Raw genomic sequence first — 17641 nt, forward strand, 5'->3', positions numbered from 1 at the left:
AGCTACTTTAAGTTGCACCCATTGCTGACACAGGTGTGCAAATGTACACACACACACATATAAATCAAATCAAATCAAATTTATGTGTATAGTGCTTTTTTTTTACAACTGGTGTCACCAAGCAGCTTTACACAATCAGTAATCAGTAATAAGACAAGAAATCAACAACATAGCAGTGATGCTCAGAGTAATGAGAGTAATGAGGGTTAATAGTGGTGATATTAATAGTGGCAAATAATTGTTAAGAGTGCATTTGGGTTTTAATATGGTCATTAGGCAGGTAGGTATAGGTAGGTACAGCTTGTCTAGTCCCTGTAGAGAAGAACTGCCAATAGAATAGGACTCTCTGGAGCAGATTAACATGGACCTATAGGCACCATGTCTAGAGGGTATAGAGGGTGGAGCAGTGGAACTGTGTTCACTGGAATGATGATTGGATTGTGCTCAATCCACAAGTTTGTTTTTGATAAATTTGATCATTTTCACCCATTTTCTCCCCAATTTGGACCCCTAATTACCCAACCCGTACATACAACCCCTCCTCCAACATCACACGCGATGCCCCTGACAGAAGTGAGGGTGGACCAACTCCGGCGCGTGCATAGTCAAGCCTCTCATTTTCAACCAATGCGCCTGGAGGGAAGCTTCAACGCACCAGCCCAGAGCCGCCTCTGACGGCAGCATCGCAACGAAGCAATGTGGGGCAAGAGCGCCATCTACCCACTCTGGAGGGAGCGAGGCCAGTTGTGCTCTCTCGGGCCTCGGCTGCCGATGGCTAGCAGCATGACGGGGATTCGAAGCAGCGATACTCTGATCATGGTGTTGAATATGATTCTACTGCATGTGGCACCAAATGTCCACTATTACAAACCAAAGGCTCTCTTTTCAGTTCTAGATTGAACCCATTTTGCTAAGAGTAAGGAGAACCGCTTTAGGTTCCTCAAAGAACCTCTCAGTGGATGTTGTTTAAATTAGGTGTGCAAAGGTTCTTTACATTAATTGATTTCTACCTTACTATACCACTGATTTCAGGTCAAGAACCACTGAGGAACCATTATTGTAAGGGTGCGTAGAACATTTACATCATGAATGGGTTCTTGAAACTTAAAAAGGAACTTAATTACAATAAATGGTTCTTTATAGAACCACCCTTTGGCCCCAAAGAACCCTTTCTGGGGCCTTTATGCTTAACAGTGCATGTTATCCACAAAGGTTCTATAGTCATTTTCTAGAACCGTACGTCTAAGCCAAGAACCTTCATTTTTAAAACGTGTTTAGAACCTTTACATAAAGTAGAGAATCCTAAAACTGGTTCTTTACAGAACCTTACATTAACAGTTTGGTTCTCCATGGAGCCAAAAGTGTTTTTTAATGGGACTGTTCCAAAAGAACTCCTTTTGACTACAAATCTAAGCCAGGCTGAGGCATGTAGTGTTCCTCTCTCTCACTGCAGATCCTCCCTCTCCCACCATACCAGCCACCATACATCTGATCTGATGGATTCCTGCCATGTATACAGACAGAACTGGGTCACACGAAGTGCCTTTTATGGCTGGTGGGATTTTATCAAACATGGAATATGCATGATCTGTTTTTTTTTATGCATGAATTCTTTTTATTGTAATATATATGCTATATGGACAAAAGTATTGGGACACCTACAGGAGTCAACACCTGTATTCAGGGATGTGTCCTGATACTTTTGTCCATATAGTGTCAGTCTTGATTGAATCAGTTTTGAATAATAATAGTAATTACTATTAATAACGCTTGATGTATATTTTAGACCCAATCTATAAATGAAATATTAACTAAAAGGACTCCCATCAAACACATTACTGACTGTCCTAATCTCTTGATCTAAAGAAGCATGTATTTGTCACTGTACTATGTACAGCAAAATGTGTCCTCCGCATTTAACCCATCTGTGGTAGTGAACACACAAACACTAGTGAACTATAGGCAGTGAGTACATACACACCCAGAGCGGTGGGCAGCCAACTCCAGTGCCCAGGGAGCAGAGAGGGTAAAGGGCCTTGCTCAAGGGCCCAACAGTAGCAGCTTGCCAAGCCCGGGAATCGAACCCACAACCCTGTTATCAACAGCCCAGCGCTCGAACCGCTGAGCCACCATTTATACATTTATACATTTATATACATCTATACATTTCACATTAAATAATGTGAAATAATTCAGTGTAATTTTCTCTTTTTGCACAGAATATCTATTTATATATAAAAATCTGTTTATATAATTAAATATATATTATTTATGTCTCATTATTCTAGTCAACCCTGTTATATCTGCTAATAAAATTCATCAAATCTGCCAACAGTTCTAAAAAAACACGTGACTTGCATCCAGTGACGTCACTTCCTCTACACGTGTGAAAGGCAGTGAGATCTGGCATGTTTCTAATCTCATTATTTATATTAAATGTTGAGGAAATATCAAACGTATCTCAATTATTGGTCATTTTTTATATTGAGTGAATTTCCTATTTTGTTTGTAATAATTGACAAACACATTTCAGTGCTTTCCCTGCTCCCAACACACCTGATTCAACTAATCAGCTCATTTAGCAGCCCTATCAGAACCGCAGGAGGTGTGGTAAAGCAGGGAGCCCACTAAAATGCTCCTGCAGGACAGGAAGCCTCCAGGACCGGGGTTAAGAAACACTGGTCTAGGCCACAAGGTGACGTTAGCATTTGGAGGAACCCAGGATATTTCACCATAGCCTGTGCATCACTGTAACGCAAAGCCGCTTCAGCAAAGGCGATTGGGAAGTTGAGAAAATGAGAATAGCATGTTTCGCTTCCAGAAAGCACGGCTGCATAGCTGAGAAGTCCTGCGCTTAAGGTTACTGTGACTTTTTGGGTGTGTGCCTTGAGGACACGGCCTGAAAGTGAGCCAGGCAGCCATATTCCAGAAGAGCAGCTCGCTGTGCCATAAATCAAATGTATGATTTAGAATTTCCCACTTAAGCGCAGGGGTCATTAGCTATCATCAGCCAAGCGGGGCATGCTTTATATGTATTGTTCCACATGGGCAGATTCATGCCAACTGTGCAACTTTCTTTGATCCAACAAAAATGCACGCAAGCTCTCGGCCAATTACCAAGGAGCGGATCTGGAAAAGAAACTCAGCAGGAACGTGGAGCGTGTGTCCTCCACTCCTAGAGGCTGCTGGATGCTGCTTTGGCAGCTCCCTCTGCAGTGGCAAGTTCAGGGAGAGTGAATAATAGCAATCCTGACTGAAGTGAATGGGCACTCGCGTTCGGCTCATTTTATCAATCACGGGGTTGCACAGAGAGAGAGCGCGAGAGCGTGAGAGAGATAAACACTCTCCAAAACACGGTTTATGTGCCCCTAAAAGAGCTTTACGCTTTTCATAAGTCATGGTTATTGAGGTCTGAAACTGCTTTAACAGGAAGTTAATCCTGTCAGAGCACACATTTCTGCCTCCCACCGACCCCCCACCCCACTTTGACACAAAAAAGGAAGCCATACATGATCTGACCCAGTTTCCCGGCGAAATAGAAAAGAAAGATTGGATTCAGAAACAGGTCTTTGGTGATTTTCTTGGCTCTGGGTGCGTGGAGCATTGCTGAGATCACGCAGAGACACCTGAATGACATTCTACAAGGCACTTTGTGTGATCATGTGCCACTAACGCTCTGTGTTTCACTCTTTTTTTGGGACGAATTTACGCTTGTGTGCAAGAGATGCAAGAGAATGCGTGAGAGAGAGAAAGAGAGAGAGAGAGAGAATATAAATAAAAGAAGAGCAGCTCTGTCTTCACTCTGTTTGCTGTAAAGAAGCAGTGCACCTTTAGGCCTCGGGGCTGCCGCCTCCCTCTCTCTCCTGCAGAGTGTCCGTTTCTTCCAGGTTTCCACTTTACAAGTCGCTGATGTATCTTGATGCTGACCCCAGCGAAGCACAGGGGCCGTCTCTGCCCTATCACTTCCTCTCACGTCTGTGTCACGCCGACCAGCAGGAATTAAGGTCACAACACAAGGCCCAGCGGAAAAATTTAGGTCAGCAGCAAGGTTGAGACTGTCTGAAAAACGCTTTTAGCATGGATCAGATGTGTGCTCTTTGGACACTCTGTCCTTTCTTCACTCTGAAAGGTAGCCAGGGTACAAATCTAGGGTACAAATCTAACCCCATTGTGGAGCTGAGGTGGAAGGCTTTCATAGCCAGAGCCATTTCTGAACATTTGGAGGCTCTAAGTGACATTACACTGACGCAGGTTATATTCTTTGTCTGTATTCTTTGCTATTTTATTCATGTGGTTCGGAAAGAAGTCGTCTATGGACGTACAGTATTGTTTCTCTTAATTATACTACAAAAAGTACAGACTTGGGGACTCTCATGGCTTCTAGAGCCCAAGAACCCACTGCCTGTACCACTCAGACACAGCCCTGCCATCCATAATAATGTATAAAAAGCAAATTCTAGCCTTATACCATCACTTCTCACCATCATAACCCCAACCACCCCTTAAAAACAACTGGATACTCATCAGAAGGGAAACGTACTGGCTTAGTTTTTGACTGTAAGACTCAAGAGTCAAGAGTGGGCGACGATATGCTGGACTGTCAGAGTTCTGCATATAGACCGCACTGTTTTCCTGTAGAAGAACTGCCATTTTTTCAGGTTCCTTTTGGACAGAACTGTATAAACTGTCAACACAGTGTAGGCCAGTGTTTCTTAACCTCAACATTTTAGTGCTTTCCCTGCTCTCAACACACCTGATCCAACTAATCTGCTCATTAACACGCCTTTTTAAACATGCAGAGGTGTTAAAGCAGTGAGTCCACTAAAATGTGTGGGACTGGTAAGACTCAACGGGCCCTATCCTACGATGCGATGCTCATTGCTATCTTACACCCCGCCAAAAGTCTATTTTCACTCCCTCCGCCTGCATAATTTAAATAGCAACACTGCTTGCGAATATATCTATGCTGATGGGTGTGGTGGTCTCGAAAATTTCTGGAGTATTGCTGTGTATCTTGGAAATGGAAAACACAGGAGGAGCACCAATGACTGAAAACTGCCTAGGCAGACGTCAGCAGTCAGACGTTCGTTGCTATCTTGGCAGTGAATTGTCAACACAGGCGCGTGCAGCCCAACACTCGTACACCCCCCCACGCTTTACACCACTGAAATAGCAACCCACCAAAGTCAGACCACACCTGGCTTTTAAAGGGAATGGCGAGAGACACCCATGCCTTTCGCACATTTCGAGCTGCGCAAGGTGTACGTTTCCCGTCGTTATGATAGAAAGACACAGGCCAAAACTCGCCAAAAGATTGCTAAAATTGGGCCCAATGTGTTTTAACAGGTAAGACTCAAGAAGCCAAACCTGTGGAATGGAGCCAAGGCTAAAAGCTAACCTAGCTCTTTTCAGCTTAGAAATATCATAAAAAAGGTGTAAATAAATTGTGTAAATCAATCAATCATGTACAGACCAATCAAAATATGGTCTGTACATTTATTTTCTATATAAAACAAACTGAAAAAAACACATTTTTATGTACATGATATGTTTCATATATTTTAAAGGGGACCTAGAATGTCAAATTTTTCTTGGCATAGTTGAATAATGAGAGTCCAGTACATGACATGACCACGAACCTCAAACACTGTTTTCTTTTAATAAAAAAAAAAGGAATTTCAGTGTAACTAAAACAGGGCTGAAAAACAGGACACTTCCGAAGCCCCAAAACTGCTTCATCACAGTCCTGACTTCTTATACTTACACCCCCCACAATTTACATAAACCCAGCTCATCAGCTGCAGCCCTGCAAGCTTTAGCCAAAGCTGGCAAAGCGGTAAACGTGACCCCCAACGAGCTCGCGAGAGCTTCCTTTTATTAAGCTCTCGAGAGAAGAAAGACAAAAATGAAAAGAGTTGATTCTGATTGTGCATTTTTGAACTTTATTCAAAATCTGTGCAAGTAAACACCAAAATGAACACATTTCCAAAAAAATGATATCACAATAATATTCAATATGCTGCAGTCAGCCTGCTTGAAAACAATTTCTCCTTAAAACCCAAGTTAAATCTTTGAAGCGTCAAAGGAACCCATATTTGGAGCTGTACTGTACTGATGTGATCGTTATTCGTAGTTTTTTTTCATTCACCTGTTTGGTTTTTCCTCTCGTACAAAATAAAATAGAATAAAAAGGAAATAAATATTGTCATATGCACATCCGTTTCAAAAGTTCAAATACAATATTTTGCTCAGCAGTCTATTTCTCATAATAAACAGACAGAATACATTTTACATATCGGGCTTCATGACAAAATATTTAGGCTTAAGACTTTTTGAACTCCCCCATGTCCAGTAATACATAGGAACCTTCTCATGCATCTGCATGCAACAGGCAGCAGTGTACTGTTGAATATTTGACATAACACAACATGTCGCAGAACGGATTATTGTCATTTTATACCAAGAGACACATGCAAAATAAGGACAAAAAAAAAGAAAAAAGAAAAATCCTCTAAAGTATGTACATATTCACACAGCCGGTACTGTGGAGTCTCTTTAGGAAATTTCAAAACTAAAATGCTTCTCTTTTCATCCATATAAAATAGCTGTCTTTCATAAAGATAAAGATTATGGTATGTACATAAATATAGTTTTCTAAGAGTCTTTAAGATCGAGGGGACAAAAATAACTCGTTAAATTCCCATATGGTAAATGTAAGACCATACATTGTCATATGTGGGGAATGGTAACTGTACCACAGTACTCCCTTCGTTAGTACAACACGCCCAGGAAAATAACACATACTCTTCTGCGCATAACTACAACACTCTCTACATCTCTGACAGGCTTGATTTGTCTCATTTGTAATAATGCAACCATTCAAATTTCTTGCAACACATTTATGGCACATGCTGATGCCAAGACATATTCATAACATCGGATTAGACTTCAACTTCACCTGATCAGGTTTTTATGCCTTTTTTTTAAATTCATCTTATAGAGGATTGAAAATCAGCTTAGCTCTTGGCTCGGTGCAAACAAAATGCTGAGTCATTGTAAAGCACTTCACAAATCAGTCAAAACAACAACAACAACAAAAAAGAAACTCAATAAAATAACAGAAATCCAGAAGTAACACTAATAATACCAAAGTATACAAGCTTCACATATCATACACATACTGTTTCAGGTTTTCATATGGATGACGTTTGTCCCATCTATGATGGTGAACAAATTGGCTAGATTGAGCAATGTGCAGTTCTGTCTGAAAAGGGACGTACATATTTTTCCTTTTTTGAAAGCCTGCTTGTTTGAATGCCTGCATGAAGGCTATGAACGTTACAGCAGGTCAAGGTCTATCCCTCTGCAGCATCACAAGGGAAATTAATATCTGCTTAGTGCATGCCTACTGAACTAGTCATGGGAGTTGTAGGAGAAAAAAAATGCACCCCTGCAACATAATCATGTAACTAACGTAACTCAGCTGCAACCATATCTGAGAAACTCAAAAACATTGTCACATGTCAAACTTAAAAGGGTTATTCACAGTTTCTTAAGTAAAGGTCTAAAACTGAAAGAACCATATGAATTATTTTCATTCATTTGTCGAATTATCCCCTTTTTATTTGGTGCCGCCAATTAACCCACCCTAGCACTATCAATGTGACAGTAGGAGGGTAAGGACCTAACACACGTCTCCTCTGATACATGCAAAGCCAGCCACCGCCTCTTTTCGAACTGCCATGGATGCGGAATCCTGTGCCGGCCAACACTACCCACCCGCCAATTGTGCTCTCTCAGATTCTGGCCGCTGATGGCAAAGCAGCATGGCTCGGGATTCGAACTCGCAACCCCCTGGGCCATTGTAATTGCGAATTACACTGCTGAAGCCCGACCCTATGGATGCTTAATTGATTTTTTGCCTGGTTAAAGGGATCTTCGGTTTGGTGGAACACCTTATGTTGACATTTCTACATCTTCATCGTTTTTCAGTACTATACAGAACCCTTTTATCTTGCAGGTTCAAATTTCTAAATTAGATTTAGAAATCAAATGTTCATTTCGGTCACTGTTTTTGAGGAAGTCATCCAGAGAACAATGCTAAAGACCTTAAGATTTAGCTTTGGGGTCGTGTTGTCCTAGATTTCAGAAAAAAACCAAAAAAAAAAAACCAACACATGGCTCAATCAGATGCAAAATCAGATGGCTCAGTTTTCATCTGTTGACCAACAAAATGGCAATACAGATAAGGAAGCAGAGTGAAGAAAGACAAGCACATTTCAGTCCAAAACAGTCTTCTGAGTCACTTCATGACTAAGATTTCTTCAGTGACCCGTTTAGCCGCGGTGAGTCACAACTGAGAGTTCCATTGTGAATTTGTGGGTTTAGTTTAAAATCGAAGGCCTCAGACTCCTCTTTCACCTTCATCTGCACCCTGCACTGATGCGACCTTGCTTCAAGCTCCCCACTCTCCCTAACCAGATGTGCATTGCTCCTCTGGAGCATATAGTACAAAATAGGGTTAGCCTTAGTCAATCGTGGAGAGTCTAGCTGGCAGTCCTGTAATTTATCATCCACGTTCATCAAACTAACTGATGCTCTCAAGTCTCGAGAGGCTGGGGTGATGTCAGGTTTTGACCTGGAAGATTCCTGCTGGGTTGCGTGGACATCCGGACGAGATTCAGGTCTGTTTGTACCTGCTCTCGCAGTAGACACGCTGCTGGGACTGAGGCGCTGACGAAGGCTTTGAAGCTCACCATTGTTGTGTGGCTCTTTGATTGTACTCCCGTTTAGGGTGGGATGTGTCAGTGGACTAAATGTACTCCTGGACTGAGACAGCTCCTTCAAGCAGTTGTCTGAAAGAAGAAGCTGTTTCAAAACATTGAATCCACGGTTCTCGTGACTTGGAGATTCACACGGTGGAAACTTTGCCGGCGGACTGTCTGCTTCCGGAGGGCTGGAAGGATTGCTGGACTTCTGAGTCTCTGGAATTCCAGAGGTGGAGTAATCACGGTTGGCCTTTTGGCTACCAGGACTATGACAAGTTCCTTGCTGGCTCACTTCAGCATGGTCCTCTGGTTCAACTGAAAACTTCCGCTTCTTTGGGATGGTTGGTCCATATTGCTCCACCGGTTCCTCTTTAATGAAGCCCTTGTTTGAGTCCTCTAAAGTGACCGGCTTTAAGGTTCTGTGTTGCTGTTGGAGAAGATGACAAAGAAGACCATCTCTGGCTGCGTCCACTGGGGACAGTGGCTCTTCCTTTATGCTTCCCTGATGAAGAGTGTGGGAGCTGTGTCTTGGTGACTCTGCTAACTTGCTCTGGTGCTCCTTTGTAACTTTGCTATCGTCATACATTTCATCTTCCACCGGCTCAGTTTTGATGGAAATGTCTGTTGAGGGTCTGCTCAAATTATCGTGGCACATTGAGTGGTTTGTTTGCTTGTCTGTGGAAGTGACCTTCCCGGATTCTCGCTTTCGTTTATGGCCAACTCTTTCTCTTTGGGATTTATTCCCCAAAAGAAGCTGCAGGACTGTGCGTCTCTCAAGAAGATTTTCAATCTCTGACCCATGCTGTGTTGACTCTGCCACGGCCGGGGCTTTCACGTGACTTCCCTCCCATGTTGGGGCATTGCTATTCTTGACGGGTGCGGTAAGCCTTTCCAGCAAAGCTGCAGAACTTGCCGTTTTAAGCTCCCGCGTCTGCCTTTTGATGGGAGGTAAAGACGTTTTTGGTGGGGGAGAAATGGCTGTGTTTTGTTTTCCACACTGAGCCAAGTTTTGCAAGAGTTTGCTAGCACTAAATGCTTCCTTAACACTTGCAGCACTTGCAGGTGTCTTAGTCTTACACAGATCCAGAGGGGCAGACTGTGTATGAGAAGGGCTATACAAGTTGTACGGAGATGCACGTGCAGTACAGTCTCTGCCTTGGGAGAATGTTGGCAACAGCTTAGGACTTCTCGTGTTCAGTCTACAATTTGGGCTAAGTTCCCTTGTGTCCTTACACCTGCCAGAGTAAAACTGTGACTGACTGTGACTGCTTGTAGATGCGTTACTGACCTTAGGGATTGTGACTGGCTGTAACTCAGGATTACCCAAGGCCTTGTTTGCCTTCTCGTTGTTTTTGTGATCGAGAAGCAACTCTAAGAGGGTAACCTTGTGATGGGGTTTCATCTCCGGACAAGTGTGAACCTCTTTTGGTTCTGTGGGGACTGTGGCAGTTGGACTCTCTGACTTCCACCTGTTTTTCAGAGACTCTGTGACCTTGTCAAGTGCAGGTGAAGATGAGGAAGACAGCGGTGTTGGCATATTTACTTTGTTCTTGAGAGAGAGGTCAATAGGAGAGCAACTGGAGTAAGTGCTCTCAGCATCACTGCTGTCTTTCTGTACACTGCTGCCAGAGTTTGAGTGCTCGCTGTCTGAGAACAGTGGCGAGCCGCGATTAGAGAGGACACTGACGTCCTCCTTAAGGTGGCCCTGGCAGTTGAGTCGTTGTGGTGTGTTGTGGCTGTTGAGAAGCTGAAGGAGCAGGCTGCTGCAATTCTGGGACGGCCTGCTATGCCTCTCAAAAGGCCGGCGTTCTCTAAAGGGATGTGTCCTCCGCACTGAACCCTCTGACCTACTTTGCCCTGTACTTAGGTTTGGACTTTGTCTGTTGGAGCTTGTTGACATTTGAGCAGGTATCCCATTTTTGGTGTGTAAGGAGCTTAGTCCGTCCTGGTTTATCTGAGGCTGTCCGGAAGTTGAAGGCTGTTTCTTTGCTTGGGTTTGGTGCGTGGCCATGGCCGCAAGCCTTTCGCTGGCTGATCGCCCAGCTAGTTGAGCTTTAAGGGCTTGTTCTCTGGAATACTGCTGTAGGTGAGCCTCACTAGAGAGCAGTAAGGCCAGCTGACTGCAGGCCACGCTTGGTTTGGGTGACGGGGCAGGACTCGACCTGATATTTACCAGATTAGCAACAGCTTTCAGACGCTCAGTGCAAGGCAGAGATTCTGTTGAAGGGGGACGAGTATTGTGCTGCAGCACCATTGGAGACTCCGATGACCTCTCCTGACTGGGCCGCCGGTGGTGGTATGGCTCACTGCTGCTGGGTCTCTGTACTTTGCTGTTTTCCATCAGCCCTTTGAAATTACTTGGGCCTGATCCATGGCCATGCCCGGGCGCCTTGTCTTCTAGGTCAGGTTTACTGGCTGGACTGGAGGGATCCTGTGGCATCAAGCTTTGGACAATCTGCTGTGACAGGGCCACATTTTGAAGTCTTGTGTTGAAGGACTGGAGCAGGCTTGCTAGCAGCGTGCTCTCTCCTTTACACTGTGATGAACCATTCAGGCCACTATGGTGCTCCTCCATTCGCCCACTGACCTCCACAGAGGGCGTCGACCTCCTTTTGCTCTCATGTTCAGTCCAAGCTTCTGAGCGGAGAAGCCGAGCTTTTCTGAGATGTTGGGTGGTCCCTCCGTGGGGAGTGGTTTTGTCCTGTTCTTGTTGAGTGCTATGACGGGGCAATGTGAGCCCTGTTGTTTCCTTGTTTCTCTGCTCCTCGTTGCCATTGCCAGCCTCACCTCTGTCTGTTGCCGTGGCAGCTTGCGCTCCTGCTACCCGATGCATGAGTAAGCCTTCCAGATACGTTAGAACAGCAGAATCCTGGTGTGTCTCAGGGCCAGTCTCTTCCCCATGAGTCATGTTCAATATTATGGTCCTTTCTATGGCTGGCCACCACGACAGAGGGAAAAATGTCCAGTTACTTTCCACCCAGAGATCTAATGGCTTTTAGCTTCAAAACAGGGGTTTCCAATCCACGCAGACAGAAGAAACCAAATGCAGTGCAGTGGAGTATTCCCCTGGTGCTGCAGAAGCTGAGCATATATAATATACTGTTTTAATTGATTGTTTTAATCACTGCTGAGATATGAACAGGGCCATGATGTTGTGCTCCACACAAGCTTCTATTTTCAGAAATGTATAGCATGTCTTCTTCAAAGTCTTGGGTGATAACTGAGGCAGTTGCCTGTCCCCTGATGTCCTGACCACAGGCACAGCTGGAGGGGGTCCTGCATAAACAAAAGAGAGAAACACAGTCAAATAATGGCATTGATGCACACATTTTATTCAATATAACAAAAAAACTAAATCCAACACATGCTATTGTTCTACTACAAATGCCTCAAATATGTACAGATTACCATATTGTATAAATCTATATATACTTATAGCTCTAGATCTGATTAGAGGCCCAGGTTTTTAGCACCGGTTTTGCCAGCGAAATAAAATAAAAAGTCTGCTGATGTACAAGGACAACTGAGAAAGGACATAAAGCTTGGAGTCAACCTGAAGTACCTTAGAAAATATGGGTCTGCTCTTGCATGCACTCATAAGGGGTTGAAGTGCCGTGACTCGTTTTATTCCTCATGCAAAAGATCACGACCAAGGATTAGCCTTGCTCACACACTAAGAGGCATTCAATCAGTCATCATTCAATATCCCACCCCCACCTCACCTCCCAAACACACTCATCCCAGTTGCTACAAATATGGCCTATTGAAGGTAAAACAGAATCCTTGCCGTGGCAGCTTGGAGTCAATAACGAACCTCTGCTTTTTGTGCCTTTCTGGACTAAAGGAAAGTGGTAAGAATTTGCCTGCAGAATCTCATTAGGCTTGAATACACATAGGCCTTGATTGATTTGACGGATATTAAGCAAAAACAACAAAGTGTGGTATTCCAGAGAGGATTGGATGTTTTGACGGAACTCTTGCCAAGATAACCCACACAACTGCCAGGTCAGAACTCCGCTTCCACTTAGACTTCAGTCGACTGGCTTGAGGCCTGCATTTTTTAATGCCGTATCATGCTTGTACAACTAAGGAGACATTGTAATAGAATAATTCCTAAAATGTTCTAAACCTTTGACAAAGCTTCACTCAAATTCTTTAATATAATATGTAAGCGGACAAACTCTAACAACATAGCCAGCTCTATGATGTCAGTCCTAGTGCCTGGACTTGAGTGAGGTACAGTGTTGGGAAAAGGTATTTTCCCCCTTCCCAGTTTCTTCTACTGTTGCATATTTGTCGCACTGAAATGTCTCAGATCATCCAAGTAATCTGAAACATATCATAATTAATAACAAATATTTATAATAATTTAGAAGGTCTCAAAAAACAGAACATTATGGCCCGACTACATGACCCTCAATACTTTTGGGAATATCCTATGGATTGAGGAGTCAAAGTGGAACTTTCTGGAAGACATAGGTCCTGTTACATCTGGCATAAAGCTACGAAATAAGAAAATCGTAGCAAGAGTTAAACATGGTGGCAGTAAGTAGATGATGGTGGTGGACAGATTGCCGCAATCGATGGAACTCTAATATCCCTGTCCACCTGTCCATTTGTGACCTAAAGCTCAAGTGCAGTTGGGTTATGCAGAAGGACAATGATCCAATGCACACAAGTAAGTCCACCTCTTAATGGCAGAGGTTTTGGAGTGGCTAAGTCAAAATCCTGAATCCCATTAAGATGCTATGGAAAGACCTTAAACAGGCAGTTCATACTTGAAAACCCTCCAGCGTAGCTGAATTAAAACAATTCTGCAAAGAAGCGTTGGCCACAATTCCTCTACAGCAGTGTAAAAGACTCAACGCAAACACTATATCTGAAAGCAGTTGCAGAAAAAGCAGACAAAGTCTCTTTCCATCCCCCTCTCTCTCTCTGTGTCTTTATGTCTCTCTCTGTCTGGTCAATGTTCTCTAGAGCTGTGTCAGTGCCCACATACAGTACACCTGCCAACCTAAGTCGGAGCTCTGCACTGTCATAGCATGTTTTTGCTATTCCAACTACACTATTTCAAAAATGTACCACCTACAGTTCAACTCACTCATAGACTCCCACCAAAATGCAGGATGACACACTGCCCTAAACTTCCACTGAAGTCTACTGAAGGCCACTGCAATTACAGCATGTTTACCAGGCCTCTGAACAAAGCTGTGGTTCCACCAAATTATTTATAGCGTTTCTTTCTCTGGAAAATCCGCTACAGACAGCTGCGTTTGACCTGTTATGATGAACAGTATTTACTGGTCCATTTGGAAAATGGCAGAATCATTATCCAACGAGACACTAGGTATCTAGTCAGAAGCAGAACGCACACTCTGCTTGATCCTGTCAGAGCTCAGTGGTCACTGCAATGTCAGAACATGGCTTTCGCTACTGCTAATTGGCACCTTTGCTGCATTTGCTTTCAGGGGGCCATGAAGGTGAGGGAGATCCCACAACCTTGTCAAGCTAAAGCTCCATGAGGCAAAGGGCTGCGAGTGACAAACTCCTTTGTAACCTTATAACTAACAAAGAAACCTCTGCTATGGATCCTGTTACTGTGTGAGAACACTCTGGAGATGAGTACAGATGAACGTCTCTGTAAAGTTACTAGACACCAATTATGATAAAATAGGCTTCTAGATATCCAGAATAAACCTCAAAAGGTCTTGAAGGTCTTGTTTTACTTCAGTGTGCTCTTTGAAACTAAATGTTACCAAGGAACTGTGGTTGGACAAAGCCCTACAAACCTTAGTATTGTCTCTGAGATCTGGACAGGAGGTTCAGCTTTTGATGCTGTAGGTTCACTGGGTGAACAGTGCTGTCTTCATTCATGACAAAGCATTATTGGTAGGATGTCAAAAGGTGTCAGAAGGCTGATTTTATCGATTCCAAGTGCTACTGACACTTCACTCAATGCTTTTGTCAATAGGGATATTTCGCTTGGTAAGCCAACACAATGTGGAGGCATGAAAATGATACTCCATGATTCAGAAACAAACATGTAAGCTCTTCCATTCTACCTTCTAATGCCAGGACCATGGACCAGTACTCTTACAAATGTCGTATTTGGAAGATCTGGTTCAATTAAGACCTAATTTGATAAACGAGTGAAAGGTGTGAACAGTGAAGCCGCCATCTTTGACAAAATCCTGGTTATTTATGACCCTGTACTTGCTGTTCTATTCAGAGCTATGACGTCACGATATTATCACCACAAAAGATGGGTGAAGACACTCCTGAACATGTATCCTGGAGAAAAAAAAATCCCAGCAAAATGAGTGGCCTGGTATAAATGGAAAGGACTTGATATCCGGGCTGGATCCTGGATCATTTCTCAACGGCAAGGTGGAAGATTAATTGAGCCCCCTAAAAAAATATCATATCATAAATTATGTCCACGGTCCAGAAATTGTAATCCATTTATGCTATTTAAAATGCATGATGAGGCAAAAGAAGCAGAACCTGCTGCACGCCCGGTTTGAAGTCAAGGTCATTCACTCAGCCAGGGCTGTTTGAGTTGATGCAACAGCTGGCGCCCATACAACGCATTAGGTCTTAATAAAAAGTGACAAACCTGCCCTTGCTCTGCGCATTCGCGTCCAGCGTCTGACAACTCTTTACTGCGCAGATGTGGCCTCAGCATTAAATGGGAGCTCAAGGTTGACACGGCCGACCATCAACACAATAAGTGACGTGTTGTGATTATCCTCGACTTGCACAGAGGCACGCAAGCCTGTGGAACCGCAACAACACATTCCTAAGATAGCGTCGGGTGACTCAGTCGATTGGGGCCATGGACCACTCAAACTAGGTCACTGTGACCTACTTCCAAAGGAGCATGACGGGCATTGCGCATTGACATTTCCCAGCTGGAGCATGCCCCCTCATTAGAGTTCCACCAATCAGACTGTGGGTTAAAAGCATGGGCTCGACCTAAATTGCTGCGACCCAAAGACGAGCTGCTCTTTCACAGGGTCAAGCAAGAGGGGGTGGGGGGGTAAACAAGCAAAGTGGAATCCTTGCGTGGGTCGACACCCTTCCGTACTGACTATCACGAGACTTCTCTGAATATCATTTCAGAGGGCTGTCGCGAGTTATGGCCTTGGCCTTAGACTTGTAGATTTATGGCAGTGGGGTATTGTTAACGGCAGTTCTCAGAGAAGAGAGGGCTGGCTTGCCACTAACACCGAAGGGCATCCATCAATGTCTGCTGCGTGTAACAAGATAGATATGACATGCTAAAGTCATATGGAGTACACTGGTACTACTCAAGGCCAAATTTAATTACAGACGAGACCCGGGATGGAGGAACAAGCAAAATGTTTGCAGCATACTACTAATTGGCTGTGGAAAATTGCCCAATTTCCTGGGAGGAAAACTGCAGCAGCCATGGGAATCAGTCTGGGACCATTAGACGACCATTATTCCGCGGAACTGTGGTAGCACATTAAGGGCAGTGCTATGTGAACTGCTGGGAGTGGGCCTTATCAAAATGGGCCTGACTCTGTGGAGAAAGTGAACACGGTGACCTACATTATCCAGGTTAACAATTACAGATTTGCAGCACGGCATGTAGGAGAAGCAGGCAAGTATGTAAAAAATAGGTTTTACTCTATGGCAGTAGATCCCCCGAGAAGGTCCACAGTTTTACTCAATCCAAAGTCCCAGCACAGGGATACATGACTGTGGACTGTCTAAGGGGCTCTGAAGACAGGTTTGAGAGCCCCCCAATGCTCTTAGGGCTACTGTGATTTTCTTTTACTGTATGTACACTCCTTCTCCAAAAGGACCTCCACTTCGGGTGAACAATATTCAAATTGATGATCTTTTACATCAGGAGAAGGTTCTTTAAGCCTTTAAAAATTATTACAAACATGGTTCTTTATGGAAGAAATGGTGGTTCTTCCATGACATCGCTCACAGAACCTGTTGTAGCACCTTTAATTTGAGTGTAATGTGGATAATAATAATAATAATAATACTGTTAGATGTTTTTTTCTCATTAAATCTTTACATTGACTAGATTTAAGATGACTTCAACTGCTCAACTGCCATTTACTGATGTTCTCTCTGTATTTTATTTTCATTTTTACATATATTTTTATATATTTATGTATATTTTATTTATTTAAGTACTGCTGTCTGGGTAAAACTGGGTCCTTGGGTACCACAATTTCGTTCCACCCCATGTACCACATGTGATGCGAATGACAATAAAGTCTCCTTGAATCCTTGAATCCTTAACTCTTAAACTGCAGTAAAAGCTGCAGAAATACAGCACATTTGCACTATTCTCATTACCTGAGCAGTTACTATGCTGCAAACAAGAGACTGTTGGCTCTAATTGGCTCAACATGATGTAACCAGGCCCAAGACAAAACTGTGGAAAAGACAGCTTGTGTCCACGTTAATAAGTATTACTGGAATGTTACACAAAGCTGGAATGTCATCAGTCTAACAAAAGCAATGCAGTCTTTCGTAACTACCAGCACACAAAGCTCACAATGGAAGACTCTAAAGAAATACACTACAGAAGTTGTGGAATAAGGCTCTGTCTCATAAGGCAAGATCAGAACAAATAAGATACCACTGAGCTGGCAAGAACCTCCCATATCATATCATACTTACTTAACAATTCACAGCAACAGAACTTTTGATCAGGGGTGCCCAAACGTTTGCACGATACTGTTCCTCCAAAGTTGTAGGTGTTGGACTTCCACTTCCAAATACCAGACACCCCACCTCCCCTGTGCTCAGTAGGCCTCTCTGTGAGCCCTGTGGGCAGGATTTACATCCTGATTGGTCTCTACTTGTGCTGAATATACCAATCA

The 17641-nt window shown here is 43.5% G+C and overlaps 1 protein-coding gene across 4 annotated transcripts in view; it reads right to left on the reverse strand.

The window, feature by feature from the left end:
- Window positions 1-5919: 5919 nt before the first annotated feature.
- The window catches only part of nrip1a (nuclear receptor interacting protein 1a), a 52737-nt gene continuing 41015 nt past the window's right edge, over window positions 5920-17641 (reverse strand). For all 4 annotated transcript variants that reach the window (XM_072691560.1, XM_072691562.1, XM_072691561.1 and 1 more), the window contains exon 2: window positions 5920-12044. In XM_072691560.1, the coding sequence (XP_072547661.1) occupies window positions 8314-11676 (3363 nt within the window). In that variant the 5' untranslated portion in view covers window positions 11677-12044 and the 3' untranslated portion in view covers window positions 5920-8313. The remainder of the gene's footprint in view (window positions 12045-17641) is intronic.

The sequence above is a fragment of the Salminus brasiliensis genome, chromosome 11, assembly GCF_030463535.1.
Source record: "Salminus brasiliensis chromosome 11, fSalBra1.hap2, whole genome shotgun sequence".
Classification (NCBI taxonomy): Eukaryota; Metazoa; Chordata; class Actinopteri; order Characiformes; family Bryconidae; genus Salminus; species Salminus brasiliensis.